The sequence below is a fragment of the Miscanthus floridulus genome, chromosome 1 (genome assembly GCF_019320115.1).
Source record: "Miscanthus floridulus cultivar M001 chromosome 1, ASM1932011v1, whole genome shotgun sequence".
Classification (NCBI taxonomy): domain Eukaryota; kingdom Viridiplantae; phylum Streptophyta; class Magnoliopsida; order Poales; family Poaceae; genus Miscanthus; species Miscanthus floridulus.
Window position 1 is genome coordinate 12,828,518 of NC_089580.1, and position 16,435 is coordinate 12,844,952.

Sequence of the window (16,435 nt, forward strand, 5' to 3'; positions counted from 1 at the left end):
CACGGTGGCCCAATCGACGCGGATGTGGTATTCATCATAGAATCGGAGGAACTTTGTCTCAGTGAACTACGTGCCATTGTCCGTGATAATGGAGTTTGGGATTCCAAAGCGATGGACGATGTCAAGGAAGAATAGCACGGCTTGCTCGGACTTGATCGCGGATATCGGTCGAGCCTCTATCCACTTTATAAACTTATTTATGGTGACAAGCAAGTGCATATAGCCCCCGGATGCCCTCTTGAGAGGTTTGACTAGATCAAGCCCTAGACCATGAACGGCCATGTGATGGGGATCGTTTGGAGTGCTTGGGCCGATAGGTGGGTCATCCGAGCGTAGTATTGACACTCTTCACAGGTGCGCACAATCTTTTCATCATTGGCTACTACGGTCGGCCAGTAGAAGCCTTGTCAGAACGTGTTTCTGACTAGGTCCTAGGTGTGGCATAGTGCCCATAGACCCCACCGTGGATATCACTCAGCAACTGCTTCCCATGTTCAATGGGGATGCATTGCTGCAGGATCCCGGTGTGGCTTCGCTTGTAGAGCTCGCCCTCAATAACGACAAAGGACTTGGCGCGATGCATGAGCAGCCAAGCCTTCATTTTGTCTATCGGCAGCACCTCACAGAGGAGGTAGTTGAGGTAAGGCGTCCTCTAGTCAGCCAGAGGGTCAGGCTCTGTCGCTGGATCCTCGTCAAGCTCCATGACTTCGGGGTCAGATGGAGCCACTGGCTGGTTAGCCCCTGAGTCTAGGGCAGGCGGCCCATCACTGGTCTGTTTTGGCTCCTCATAGTAGACCAAGGGCTTGTACTGATCGCTGGCGAAGATGCCCATCAGCACCGGCTCTCGACCGAACGCCATTTTCACTAGCGTGTTGGCTGCCTCGTTCAGACGCCTCAGGATGTGATTGAGCTCGAGACCATTGAACTTGTCCTCTAGTTGGTAGACTTCTCGACAATACGTAGCCATCTTGACGTTGTGTAGCTTGATTCCTTCATGACTTGGTCGATGACCAGCTAGGAGTCACCCCAAACATCAAGCCATCGGATACCCAACTCGATGGTGATGCGCAGCCCTCGCGTCGTTGCTTGTTCTTCTTCTTGTTGGGGCGGTTCGAGGTGCCTTCGCTGGCATCCTTGTCCCGCATTACCTTGCCTTTGGGGCAGTTGAAAATTGCCCCGACCACCTCCTTGCCCAAGGCATGGCTGGTGGTGATGTCGAGGAGCTCCTTGGTGGTTCACGGGCCCTTATGTCCCAGCTTGTGAACCAGGGACTCGTAGGTGGTCCCAGACAGAAAAGCTCCTATGACATCGGCGTCGGCGACGTCGGACAACTCGTTGCACTGCTAGGAGTTCGTGGGCCCTTATGTCCTAGGATGCGCGTATGTGCCCTCAAAGTTTCCCACGAAGATCTCTTTTATGTTCGCTCAACTTTGGATTTGGTTGGGTGGAAGGTGTTCCAACCACGTTCGCGCTGAGTCGGCCAGGAACAATGGAAGGTTGCAGATAATGAAATTGTCACTATCCACTCCACTAGCTTGGTAAGCAAGCCGATAATCCTTGAGCCATAGTCTGGGGTTTGTTTCCTTGGAGTATTTTGGGATGTTGGTCGGCAGTCGGTACCACAGTGGGAAGACGGCGTTGAGGATGTGTCGGCCAAAGGACTAAGGTCCCAGCAAGTCAGGGTTTGGGCTTCGGTCCTTGCCACTGTTGTAGCATCCATCACGATGAGGGTGGTAGCTGCAGCTAGCCTCCTCCCTCTCATCACTGCGGGCACGCCTGTGGGCATCCAGGGTGTTGCACGTGTCACGGTAGAGGCCAAGATGCTCATGCACCAGGGCCATGACACGCGGCCTGCTGCCTCACTGCACCTAGTGGACTGACATGTCCCTATCGGGTCGCTCTGAGGGCACGTGCTGGCTAGAGTCGAGCTCACATCATTGGGACAGCGAGCTCTCGGCCTGCTATGCCGCTGCACGCTCGAGTAGCATGTGAATCTCGCGATGGGCCTGACGATCCTCGGGTGTTGCATGCTCCAAAAGCCCCTGGAGCAAGGCCGCCATGGCAGTGATGTTCTAGGTTGCCCGGGTGAATCTCACGATGGGCCTGATGATCCTCAGGCTTCATCGTCCTCAATGATCCTTCGGTTCATGTCATAGGCCACGGCATGCGCACGCCCACCATCTCCGTGGTGCTCGATCTCTCGCTCGAGCTCCGCACATTCTTGCTTGAGCTGGTGTCGTGCTTCTTCGTGCTCTTAGTGTCGCACCCTCAGCTGCTCTATCCGTAGGTGAGGTGGGGCCCCTGCATCCCCCTTGACCTCGACGTCGAGGTCGTCTATTGGGGTAGCCCCTCCCTCGTGGATGCTTTCGATGTATCCCTCGGGGGTACCTACCATGAAACATTCTCACGATGGGTGATGGCTCCTCCTACTAGAGTTAGACTCAGAGGGCGACTCTGATTCTCCCACGAGAAGGTCCTAGAAAGATTTCATGATGTATTCGGTCATCCCCATGAACTCATCGTTCATAGGGGATGGGGGCATGTGCTGCGCCACAAGGTGGCCAACGGTCTCTACAGCGTTGCACAGACCAAACAAGAGCACTATCGGGGCACTTCGGATGAGGTATTCTAGGGAGAGCGGCTCTCCTCCGGCAATCTACGTCATGACGTTGGTGAACGAGAAGATGAGACAGCGTAGGTCCTCCTAGGATGGTTGAGGTCCTAGGAAGGCATCGAGCTGGCACCCTAGACTCCAGTAATCGAAGCCGAGGAGCTGGTCGCTCCTGGGGGCGTGGGCCTCTAGTGCATACAGCTACAGCTCCTCAAGCATCTCGGCGATCACGTCAAGGCCAGTAGAGTGGAGAGGCTGGACGATGGCGGGAACCTGCGCTAACTCTCCCTTCATCGTAACAATGAAGTATAGCTTCCCGAAGCGCACGTGCACGCCCGGGACACAATTAATGCCGTGACTAGCCATCCGAGGCCTGATGTCGATGTCAAGACGCGCAAAAAGCACCTACCTGGTGTAACACCCTTGGTGTTACATTGTACTATTTTTGCTAAACACTGCATGAGCATCATACTTGTCTGTGGATGTGTGTAATATAGTAATGTACATAACTTGGAAACATTCGTCGGAAACACGAAACAAATGTTACATTTCATGTCGCTTTACATTGTTAGTATTCTAAGCGAATTTTTATCGGATAAACATGCTGTAGAGCGTTTATGCGAACTTTAATAAAGTTTGTAGTACGTACTTCGTAGTCGATGATGAAATATGTGCGATCGAGGACGAGGCTCGCTAGCTAGTATATCAAGAAGCTCGGAAATTTAATTCGACGCGAAACCATCGAGGTTTATTCGTTTTGCATTAAGTCTGTAATTGGGTCGACGAAGCCGCGTTTGGAAATTTTTGTAGAACGAGCGGCCTAAGAAGTGACATGATGTCATGGCTTGGGTCGATAGCCCTATGTACCCTCTTGCGTATAAAAGAATTGGTTTGGCATTTGGACCATTGGGTAGGATTTTGCAACAGCTTTAAAAAGCGTGCACGTCACATAGTTCGACCAAGCCAGCGCTAGCCACGGTCACTACCTCTGCTTGGCACTGCTACTGCCACTGCTAGCCGCCAGCAAGCACTACCGAGTCGGCCGCATCGTCACTGCTGTTGCTCGCGTCGCGTCGCGTTGCGTCGCTCGCTTGGCGTGCCGTCCGGCGCTATCGTCCTGGTACTACTCCCATTGACGCCGTCTATGCGCGCGCGTGGGCTCGTTCGGCTTGTCATGTTCTCATGCTTGCGCTCAAGGCTGTGCCAAAGGCGCCTGTCACTTCGCCTGCAAGGTCATTGGCCAGTCGAGCCACACCAAGCAACAGAATCGATGCGCTGCCCTTTTCTGTGTATCGTGCACGTGTGGTGGTCGCGTGGACGGATGGTGTGATGCCAAACCGGTCACTGTGGCGATGGTACAAGGGAAGGACGCCAATTTTGAAATTCTGTCGCCGTCGACCGCCATAAGTCCTTAGGAGTCGCCACTGCAATTGGCCTCAACCACTCCATCGTTTTCCAATTAACCGTGCCCACTGCGACCCAAATAGATAGCGTGTGAGTGAAGCCATCCCGGCTCTCGTTCGGCCTTCAGCAAGGTGACACAGGGCATTTCCTCGTGGTGGTCCACCATGGCCGCCTGTGCTGGCACACGGCTAGGGTGTCGTGGGGTGTTTCACCGTTTCAATTAGGCTGTGCCTTGAGCAATAGTTGACTTGATTATCACAATCGTGTAGTGTCCCCGTCGATGTGTAGCAGGTTGCCAGGAGCATCTTCTCCACGGCTGGCGTGAACCGAGCAACCTCGCGCAAGCAGAGGAGCCGGCGGTGCATACTATTGCTATTAGCTTGTTGACGTCAGCTCTGCGTCATCCCTACGTCACACATGTTTTAGGGCCGCTTTCTTGTAGAAAAATAAATCTATGAATACATTAGAAATACGCGGCCTACGTTTCCGCCTGGGCCAACTCGTGCCGCGGCCTACGCCAGCTCGCGTCGTGGTCTGCGCTCCCACCGTGGGCAGGCCTACCCACACCGACCTTAGTCTGCTGAACCATGCTGCCACGCCGGGCCACACTGCCACACCAGGCCACGCTGGCGCTGCTCGCGCACGCTCGCCTGCTGGGTCGCGCTCGCGTCGCGTCTGCGCCCGCCGCTTGCTGGGCCGCTCGCGCACGTCCGCCACTTGCTGGGCCGCGTCGCGCGACGCCGAGCGGGCCACGCCAGTTGCTGCGGCTGCGCGCGGGCAGGAAACCGGGGTGGGCCGAGCCGAACCAAGTGGGCTGCGCGATAGAATGGCTTTTTCTGATTTCCAGTAAGATAGGAAGTGTTTATTCAATAAAGGTTTTTAGCTGAACTTTGATAAATTGTAGTAAATTGTGTAGTTGTCCAAAAATAGTGAAACTAAGTTTGTTAGATTCACAAAAATGCCCTCTATTTATTAGTGTAGTTAGTTCACAGTTAGCTGTTGTGATGCTAGGTTCGTAAAGTCAAAAAAGAAAAACTTAATATTAGTTAGCTTAATGTTGTAGGAATTCTTGTGGCAAATCGCTAATAGTTTTAGCTTTAAAATTTTTTACAGTAGGTTCACTAGGATATTATGTACTTGTTGTAGATTTTGTAGCCCTAGAGTAGGTTGTTAAATAGAGTAGCCATTACCCTTGCTTTATCGTATATAGCGTAAATTAGCATTAGGACTAAGAACACTTGTAGTTGCTATAATAATAATGAATGTCATATTTCAAACTTGTTATCAGATAGCTTAGCACCGTGGTCAGTAGCAATAGCTTAGTAGTTAAATCAATATACTGTTATTTTAAGGGTTGCTGTTGTTATATTCCTAAGCATTGCATCGTCATTTCATGCATGTAGATCACGAGCTGGTAGACTTCGTGCCTGTTGACGAGCTGGAGTACGATGAGGTGATCAAGGAGTCTGAGGAGGAGATCCTCGTGTAGGAGGGAGCCTCGGAGCCTACTGGTGCTGACTTTGCTGACCTATCGCCTGCCCAAGGCAAGCCCCGATGCATAACCCTTATTTTAAATGATCACTGAATATATATCTATGATGTGCATTTAAGTTACAAGCATTTTATGGAAACTACATGCATAAATATATCTACCCATGAGTCCTACTAGTACAGGTCAAGTAGCTGCTATGCTCAGGATATTGGTAGCATGAGTAACCTGCTGTTACTCGCAAATAGGTAATAAAATATGATCACTCATGATAAAATGGTGGAAATAAAAATGGTGATCGGGCAGGGATATGGTTTGTGTACTGGTGAGTGTAAGGGGTTGTGTCCTATGGCCAACAGGGCATGACTCGGTTACACTTTTTCCCTGTCCATGTCAATTAAGGACCGGTCATTGCATATGACTCTAGGCAAGTCACAGATTTATTGTCCCGAGCGCATACTTAGGTATGGACGCAGGGAAGACTTGTTGCTCTCTTGTCGCGGATCCGGCGCTTTCTGGACCGACTGATTGGAGGCGGAGATGGTGGAGGTCCTTGCACCACACTAAGTCCGGGACTCAGGAGAGGGGGTTTGGAGTCCAAGTTTGGATGGGGACCTAGACACCTAGGACGGGAGAGTGATGGGTTAGTCCTGCTTGAGCCTAGGGTACAAGCGGGGCGTGTGTTTTCGGGGCACCCAGCTGGGCACATTGATTCACGAATCGCCGGGAAATCTGGTACGACTTGTCTGCGGTTTAGCACTGTAGTAAGAACTGAAAGTTGAAAGGAGAAGAAATGGAACTGATCGCTCAACTCTTGCTTGAAAGTAGCACCTCCGTAAATGTGCTATTTTGGGCGGTTCTACCACAGTTGGTACCAGAACCAATAATGGTCACGAGTTTCATCACTTTTTTTCAAAACTAAAAATTTGACCAACAAAAGCTTTGCAAAAAGTAGGATGCGATTAAGTTAAGTTAAATAAGTATAAGCCCTAGCAATATGGTCTATCTAGGATAGCGGCACTGGTTTTATCTAATCAATTTTCTGCAGGTACACTAACTTACGTTGCGTAAGAAAGCGCTTAGTATACGGGAAGTGAGGGTGCGATGTGCTGAAAAGTTTTACGAATGCCGCTATATTCCGTCTTGAGTGAGCGCATAGGCCGAAGCATGCATCATGATAATAGCATCTTACTTCAACTGAAATCCCCCTACACATATAATTGAATTAGTAAATTGATAGGACTAACTCACGGAAACAGCGAGAGTGGCCGGGCCCATGAGCCCAATGGGGAGAGCCATGGGGCTCCACTTTTGGCTCCTCCTCCACCACCGCCGCCTTCGATGACCCACGCCGAGATGATGGCAGAGCTGTTGGCTGCTCGTCGAGAGTCAGCTCATGCCATGGACATAATGGCACAAGCTGTCGCGGGTCTCGCCCGCGGAGGCCCCAGGGGCAACGGTGGGAATGGGGGTGGTGCCCGCCATACTGAGGGACCGTCCTCTTACTAGGACTTCCTCAAGACTCACCCACCCACCTTCACCCCATCTGATGGGCCTCTAGATGCGAAGCACTGGCTTCGCATTATGGAGCAGAAGTTTCTACTGCTCGACGTGGCCGACGAACAGAAGGTGCACTTTGCAGCGCAGCAGCTTTTGGGTTCCGCAAGCGCATGGTGGGACACCTTCTATTCCATGGAGCAGCCTGATCATCCAACAACCTAGCAGGAGTTCACCACTACATTCCGAGAGTTCTTTATCCCTACCGGTGTCATCAACCGGAAGGTGACTGAGTTCCTAGAGCTACGCCAGGGGATCATGACAGTGATGGGTTATGTGAATAAGTTCAATCACTTGGCTCTGTATGCTGGCATCCATGTCGACTCTGATGACAAGAAGAAGGATCGCTTCTTTCGTGGTCTCGCTCCCATCCTTCAAGAGAAGCTGTACACGGCGAACTATCAGACCTTTGGGGCACTGATGAACACCACCATTGCCATGGAGGGTTTTCAGCGGGAGTCCTAGGCCGAGTGGAAGAGGAAGCAGGTGGTAGCTACATCCTCTAGCCACCCTCACACACAGAAGATACAGGTTGTCGGCAGGGGCCCTATCAATCATCAGGCGGGCCTTTGTTCCGGCAGCTCCAGCAGACTTCTCAAACTTCCTCCACCCAGTAAAGTGCACCCCCGTAGCAGGTGCAGCCCCAGCAGTCTCAGGGACAGTAGGTCCCACCTCGTCAGGGGTTTGGGAATAAGCCCGGTGCTTGCTTCAAGTGTGGCAAAGATGGCCACTATGCCCAAGCTTGTCCCCAGAACCAGCCAGCTCAGTCCGCTCAACCGTTTGCGAACTCCAGGCTTGTCAAGAGGACCATAATCAAGAAGAAAGTGCCCAGCAGATCCGGCCAGGTGCATTTCATAGATGCAGAGCAGATTTTGCAGCAGGAGCCGATGATGGCTGGTATGTTTACCATCGACTCCCATCCAGCTTTGGTGTTGTTTGATTCTGGTGCATCACATTCCTTTATGAGCATGGGGTTTGTAGAGCGGCACAACTTACCACTTATGGCTATACCATATGCCTATAAGATCCGTACTGTGGGTTCACAATTGTTCATCAATACCTGCACGGATACAGTAAGTTTGGTATTAGCCACCCACACTTACCGCCTACAGTTCATGGTCATGCCTGGGCAAGGCATTGATGCTATTCTTGGAATAAATTGGTTGCGGGTGTATGGGGTAGTATTGGATATGAAGAGGAGAAGTGTGGAGTTATGGTTTCCTTCTTCGGAGGATAGGATGTCTCTTATTGTACCCTTAGATCCAGTCTTACCTATTGCTGTCCATGCTGAAGCCTCTCCTAATCTTACCTCCATCCCGGTAGTATATGAGTTCCTGGATATTTTCCCTAAAGATCTTCCTGGGTTGCCATCGGACAGAGAGGTGGAATTCTACATTGAGCTTGAGCCTGGTACTACCCCTATCTCAAGACGCCCGTACCGCATGGCTCCAAGGGAACTAGCTGAAATGAAGAAACAGCTAGAAGAGTTGATGGACAAAGGTTTCATCCATCCTAGTTCTTCACCATGGGGTTGCCCGGCTATTTTCGTGAAGAAGAAGGATGGTACTTTGTGGATGTGTGTGGATTATCGCCCTATTAATGCGGTAACAGTTAAAAACAAGTATCATTTGCTCCGCATAGATACTTTGTTCGATCAGCTAGCTGGCGCCAAGGTGTTCTCAAAGATTGACCTCCGATCAGGCTATCATCATATCAAGATCAGGCCACATGAGATACCAAAGACAACTTTCTCTACTAGGTATGGGTTGTATGAGTACCTAGTGATGTCTTTTGGTCTTACCAATGCTACTGCCTTCTTCATGTACCTGATGAATTCAGTTTTCATGCCAGAGCTAGATAAGTTTGTGGTAGTTTTCATTGATGACATCCTGGTCTATTCCAAGAATGATGAAGAGCATGCCCAACACCTTCGGATAGTACTGGCTTGACTAAGGGAGCACAAGCTATATGCTAAATTCAGCAAGTGCGAATTTTGGTTAGATCGAGTGCAGATTTTGGGGCATGTGTTGACACCTGATGGCATTTCAGTGGATCCCAGCAAGGTGCAAGACGTATTGGATTGGAAGTCTCCCAAGTCTGTGCACTAGATTCATCAGTTCCTTGGTCTAGCTGGATACTATCGACGTTTCATTCCTGATTTCTCCAAGATAGCCCAGCCAATGACCAAGCTGCTCCAAAAAAAAGCTAAGTTTGATTGGAGCCCAGCTTGTGAAGAAGCTTTCCAAACTCTAAAGACATTCCTAACCACTACTCCTGTGTTGGCCTAACCAGATATTGATAGGCCCTTTGATGTATATTGTGATGCCTCGAAGATGGGGTTGGGGTGTGTGCTTATGCAAGATGGGCGTGTGATAGCATATGCTTCGCGCTAACTGAAGAAGCACAAAGTAAACTACCCCACTCATGACTTAGAGCTGGCTACTGTGGTCCATGCTCTGAAGATTTGAAGGCACTATCTGTTGGGTAACAAAGTACATATTTTCACTGATCACAAGAGCTTCAAGTATATTTTCACCCAGTCTGAGCTAAACATGAGGTAGAGGAGATGGTTAGAATTGATAAAGGATCATAACTTGGAAGTCCATTATCACCCAGGAATGGCCAATGTAGTGGCCGATGCTTTGAGCCGAAAGTCACATCAGGTTGAGGAAACAACTTTGTCTCTCGACCATGCTGAAGTGTTGGCTCATGTTGCATTGACCTCAGAATTGCTGGAGCAGATTATTTGGGAGCAAAAGGAAGACCCCGAAGAGATTCCTTGCATCAGGAAGTTGATGGCTGAAGGGCGTGGCTCTCACTTTAGTGTTGATGAACATGGAGTGGTGAGATATAAGGATAGACTGGTGGTTCCATCCAATGAAGAGCTAAAAAGAAAGATTTTGAATGAAGCTCACCATTCAAAACTGTCTATTCATCCTGGCAGTAACAAGATGTATCATGATCTACGCCACTTGTACTGGTGGTCTAACATGAAGCAGGACATCACCCGGCACATCGCGGAGTGCGACACTTGTGGTAGGGTTAAAGTAGATCATACGCGTACCCCAGGATATTTGTAGCCCTTGCCCATTCTTGTTTGGAAATGGGAGGATATTTCCATAGATTTCATTGTGGGTTTATCCTGCACCTCCACGGGCTTTGATTCTATTTGGGTCATTATGGACTGTCTCACCAAGTCTGCCTATTTTATCCCGGTGGACACTAGATATACAACCAAGAAGTATGCTAAGATATATTTTGATCAGATTATGACCCTTCATGGAGTTCCCCTTACTATCATCTCTGATAGAGGGTCAATCTTTGTCTCTCGTTTCTGGGAGCAACTGCAACACTGTCTGGGGACTCATCTTCTTAGAAGCTCAGCATACCACCCACAAACTGATGGTCAAACTAAAAGGGTGAACTAGGTGCTCGAGGATATGTTGAGGGCTTGTGCCATCTCTTTTCCTGAGAAGTGGGATAAGTGCTTGAAGTTAGCTGAATTTTCTTACAATAACAGCTACCAAGAGAGCATCCACATGGCACCATTTGAGGCTCTATATAGGTAGAAGTATAGAACGCCACTAAACTATGTTGAAGTGTGAGACCATGGGTACTTTGGGCCTGATTTCATAAAAGAGGCTCGAGAGAAAGTAAACATTATTTGAAGCCACTTGAAGGCAGCTCAAAGCCGACAAAAGTCTTACGCAGACAAGCGAAGGAGGCCTTTGGAGTTTGTAGCTGGGGATTATGTGTATCTCAAAGTGTCTCCTATGAGAGGGGTGCATCGGTTTGGTGTCCATGGCAAGCTAGCCCCTCGATATGTGGGCCTGTACCAGGTGTTGCAACAGTGTGGACTTGTTGCTTATCGCCTCTAGCTTCCTGATATTTTATCTGTGGTACACAATGTGTTTCATGTATCGCAATTGAAGAAATGTCTATGTGTTTCTGATGAAGTTGTGGAAATTGAAGAGCTTCCCCTCCAGCCAGATTTGACTTATGTGGAGCACCCTATCAAAATCTTGGATGAGAAGGAGAAAGTGACCAGGAACAGAGTAGTAAAGTTCTACAAGGTGCAGTGGCAAAACCATTCAGAGGATGAAGCCACCTGGGAACAAGAGAGTTACCTATTGCAGCATTACCCCCACCTTCTCGTCGGCTCTGATAGTTAGTTGCTACGCCAAAAATGTATTTCCCTATCTCTTTCTCACACTAGGCACATGAAATCTCGGGTTGAGATTTTGTTTTAGGGGGGTAGATTTGTAACACCCTCGTGTTACATTGTACTGTTTTTGCTAAAACACTGCATGAGCATCATACTTGTCTGTGAATGTGTGTAATATAGTAATGTACATAACTTGGAAACGTTCATCGAAAACACGAAACAAATGTTACATTTCATGTCGCTTTACATTGTTAGTATTCTAAGCGAATTTTTATTGGACAAAAAATGTTGTAGAGCGTTTATGCAAACTTTAATAAAGTTTGTAGTACATACTTCGTAGTCGATGATGAAATATGTGCGGTCGAGGACAAGGCTCGCTAGCTAGTATATCAAGAATCTCATAAATTTAATTCGACGCGAAACCATCGAGGTTTATTCATTTCGCGTTAAGTATGTAATTGGGTCGATGAAGCTGTGTTTGGAATTTTTTGTAGAACGAGTGGCCTAAGAAGTGATGTGATGTCATGGCTTGGGTCGATAGCCCTATGTACCCTCTTGCATATAAAAGAATTGGTTTGGCGTTTGGACCATTGGGTAGGATTTTGCAACAGCTTTAAAAAGAGTGCACGTCACATAGTTCAACCAAGCAGGCGCTAACCGCGGTCACTGCCTCTGCCTGGCATTGCTGCTGCCGCTGCTGGCCGCCAGTGAGCACTATCGAGCTGGCCATGTCATCACTGCTGCTGCTCGCGTCGCGTTGTGTTGTGTCGCTCGCTTGGCGTGCCATCCAGCACTGCCGTCCTGGTACTGCTCCCGTTGATGTCGTCTGTGCACGCGCATGGGCTCATCTGGCTTGTCGTGTTCTCATGCTTGCACTCAAGGCCGCGCCAAAGGCGGCCGCACCAAAGGCGCCCATCACTTCACCTGCAAGGTCGTCGACCGGCCGAGCCACGCCAAGCAACTGAATCGATGCACTGCCCTTTTCTGTGTATCGTGCACGTGTGGTGGTCGCGTGGACGGATGGTGACATGCCAAACCGGTCACTATGGCGATGGTACAAGGGAAGGACGCCAATTTTGGAATTCTGTCACCGTCAGCCGCCATAAGTCCTTAGGAGTCGCCACTGCAATTGGCCTCAACCACTCCATCGTTTTCCAATTAACCATGCCCACTGCGAGCCCAAATAGATAGCGTGTGAGTGAAGCCATCCCAGCTCTCATTCGGCCTTCAGCAAGGTGAGATGGGGCGTTTCCTCGTGGTGGTCCGCCATGGCCACCTGTGCTGGCACACGACCAGGGCGTCGTGGGGGCTTTCACCGTTTCAATTAGGTTGTGCCTTGAGCAATAGTTGACTTGGTTATCACAATCATGTAGTGTCCCCTTCGATGGTGTAGCAGGTCGCCGGGAGCATCTTCTCCACGGCCGGCGTGAACCGAGCAACCTCGCTCAAGCAGAGCAGCCAGCAGTGCGTACTGTTGCTATTAGCTTGTTGATGTCAGTTCTGTGTCATCTCTATGTCACACATGTTTTAGGACCGCTTTCTTGTAGAAAAATAAATCTGTGAATAAGTTACAAATACACGGCCTACGTCTCCGTCTGGGCCAACTCATGCTGTGGCCTACGCCAGCTCGCGTCGTGGTCTGCGCTCCCGTCGTGGGCTGGCCTGCCCGCACTGGCCTCGGTCTGCTGGGCCGCGCTGCCACGCTAGGTTGCGCTCACGTCGCTCGCGCACGCTCGCCTGTTGGGCCACGCTGCCGCATCGGGCCACACTTGCGCGCGCCCCCGCCCACCTGCTGGGCCGCGCTCGCGTCGTGTCTGTGCCCACCGCTTGCTGGGCCGCTCGCTCACGTCCACCGCTTGCTGGGCCGAGCCGAACCGAGTGGGCCACGCAATAGAATGGCTTTTTCCGATTTCTAGTAAGATAGGAAGTGTTTATTCAATAAAGGTTTTTAGCTGAACTTTGATAAATTGTAGTAAATTGTGTAGTTGTCCAAAAATAGTGAAACCAAGTTTGTTAGATTCACAAAAATGCCCTCTATTTGTTAGTGTAGTTAGTTCATAGTTACTTATTGTGATGCTAGGTTTGTGAAGTCAAAATAGAAAAACTTAATATTAGTTAGCTTAATGTTGTAGGAATTCTTGTGGCAAATCGGTAATAGTTTTAGCTTTAAAAATTTTTATAGTAGGTTCACTAGGATATTATGTACTTGTTGTAGATTTTGTAGCCCTAGAGTAGGTTGTTAAATAGAGTAGTCATTACCCTTGCTTTATCGTATATAGCGTAAATTAGCATTAGGAGTAAGAACACCTGTAGTTGCTATAATAATAATGAATGTCATATTTCAAACTTGTTATCAGATAGCTTAGCACCATGGTTGGTAGCACTAGCTTAGTAGTTAAATCAATATACTGTTATTTTAAGGGTTGTTGTTGTTATATTCCAAAGCATTGCATCGTTATTTCATGCATGTAGATCACGAGCTGGTAGACTTCGTGCCCGTCGGCAAGCCGGAGTACGATGAGGTGATCGAGGAGTATGAGGAGGAGATCCTCATGCAGGAAGGAGCCCCGGAGCCTGCTGGTGCTGACTTTGCTGACCTGTCGCCTACCCAAGGCAAGCCCCGGTGCATAACCCCTATTTTAAATGATCACTGAATATATATCTATGATGTGCATTTAAGTTACAGGCATTTTATGGAAACTACATGCATAAATATATCTACCCATGAGTCCTACTAGTACAGGTCGAGTAGCTACTATGCTCAGGATATCGGTAGCATGAGTAACCTGCAGTTACTCACAAATAGGTAATAAAATATGATCACTCATGATAAAATGGTGGAAAGGAAAATGGTGACCGGATAGAGATATGGTTTGGGTACTGGTGGGTGTAAGGGGTTGTGTTCTGCGGCCAACAGGGCATGACTCAGTTACACTTTTTCTCTGTCCGTGTCGATTAAGGACCGGTCGTTGCCTATGACTCTAGGCAAGTCACAGATTTATTGTCCCGAGCGCATACTTGGGTATGAGCGCAGAGAAGACTTGTTGCTCTCTTACCGTGGATCCAGCTCTTTCCGGACTGACTGATTGGAGGCGGAGATAGTGGAGGTCCTTGCACCACACTGAGTCCGGGACTCAAGAGTGGGGGCTTGGAGTCCAAGTTTGGACGGGGACCTAGACACCTGGGATAGGAGAGTGATGGGTTAGTCCTGCTTGTGCCTGGGGTACAAGCGGGGCGTGTGTTTTTGGGGCACCCAGCTAGGCACATTGATTCGTGAATCACCAGAAAATCCGGTACGGCTTGTCTACGGTTTAGCACCGTAGTAAGAACTGAAAGTTGAAAGAAGAAGAAATAGAACTGATTGCTCAACTCTTGCTTGAAAGTAGAACATGTGCTTATATAGACTGGCTAGATGATAACTTAATATGGCTGATAATAATATATAAATAAGGACTCACTATTAGTATTGCTTTCTGCCAAAAGAAACCAGCAAACCATAAAGCTTATCATATTCCTTGGAGTCGGGAAATTATTCCCACTAGTCGGATAAGTCTTGCGAGTATATTGTGTACTCAGGGTTTATTTACCCCTATTGCAAGTGATGCATGAGAAGTACCCTTGTGTGGAGGATTTTTCTGGTGGGCTCAGACGGAGTCCTCGCTCCTATCGCTAGATATTTATTTAAATTCCGCTGTTTATCATTTCACACTCTAATATTTGGTAATGTAATAATGTACTTTTTAAGAATCTCTGATGTATGAAATGGACTTGTATTGTAACTTGTTCTTATTATTGGATCCTTGGGAAAAATGTGGATCTTTCGGGTTCTCCCTTGGGGTATGCCCGACGGATACCACCCGATGTAGCTTGCTTTCGGTTTGCTTAGTGTCTGGTGGAAGACGAGCACCTCCGAAAGTGTGCTATTTCGGGCGGTTCAGCCACACCTAGCGTGCCAACTATCGGTGTTTTTGGACCACCAACGAGTAAATTTGTATTTGTGCGTCTAGCTCGGATGGTGTGCCCGGAGGACACAAGAGTTTATACTGGTTTGGGTGGAATGTCCCTACGTCTAGTTTGCTGCTGCTCATGTTACCGGCACTTGGTTTGCAGTAGGGGTTACAAACAGGCGAGAGATGGAGAGGATCCCAATTCTCTGGTGGAAGGAGTAAACAAGTGCTGAGAGCACGCTTGCCGCTCAGCCATGTGCTCGTGTCGTGCTCTTGTATCTAGATCCCCCCCTTTCATGGGACGCCCTGCTTCCCCTTTTATAGGCGAAGGGAAAGCATGGGTTACAAAAGAGGAAAAAGAGAAGAACGGGAGAGAAGAAGGCTTCTAGGGTTGTCGGTTCCTTCTCCTCCTTCATGCGGTCCCGCCGATCCTATAGATGTCAACAGGGATGGCTCCATGTCACGGCCCTGTTCATCACTGGCGCCATACGCATGCGTCATCTACCGGTCATGCCGTTCCACTCCGTCCTAGTGGACGTCGTGGTGAACTAACACGCCTGTCAGTGTCCGTACGAGGATTAGGCAGAATAGTATCGGCATGCTCGACACTGTTCTTGATGTGAATCCCTAGGTATGGCCCATCATGGCCACGGGTTACATCGAGGCATGCTAGCCTCTTCCCTAGTGTCAGAGTTTTGACCCAGGCCCATATGCTTGGACCTAGAGTGGTTGGCAGCGGTATGGGTCCCCATCGGACGAGACGGAACTCGCGTCCTCGAGGTCGGGCGAGACAGAGCCCATGACCTTGGGTGAGACGGAAACCACGTCCTTAGGGTCGGGTGAGACGGAGCCCGCACCCAAGGGGTCGGGTGAGACGGGGCCCATGGCCTCGAGGTCAGACGAGACAGAGCCCGCGGCCTTGAGGTCGAGCAAGACGAAGCCCGTGGCCTTGGGTGAGACGGAACCCACGTCCTTGGGGTTGGGTGAGACAGAGCCCGCACCCAAGGGGTCGGGCAAGACGGAGCCCGCGGCCTCGAGGTCGGGCAAGACGGAGGTCATGGCCTTAGGGTCGGGTGAGACCTTTTAATATGTCTCGATCCATCCAAGGAAGTCAGTGTGGGCGCTAACTTCCTTGCTTTGGGTATCCCTAATATCGATACCCGACACCATCTCATTTAAAATAATTTGATTCCTTAAACCAAACACCCTAATAGCAATCCATTAACATCATAAAAGATCGGATCCCACCCCTATTCAAACCA

General features: G+C 49.4%; 1 protein-coding gene across 1 annotated transcript; it reads right to left on the reverse strand.

The window, feature by feature from the left end:
- Positions 1-652: 652 nt before the first annotated feature.
- LOC136452157 (uncharacterized) lies at positions 653-967 on the reverse strand. Its single transcript, XM_066452802.1, has one exon. It carries the CDS (start codon positions 965-967, stop codon positions 653-655), a length of 315 nt encoding a protein of 104 aa, XP_066308899.1.
- Positions 968-16,435: the final 15,468 nt, after the last annotated feature.

What these genes read in the sequence shown, in the direction of transcription:
- LOC136452157 (XM_066452802.1), bottom strand. Translation starts at nt 967, where the DNA reads ATGGCTACGTATTGTCGAGAAGTCTACCAACTAGAGGACAAGTTCAAT.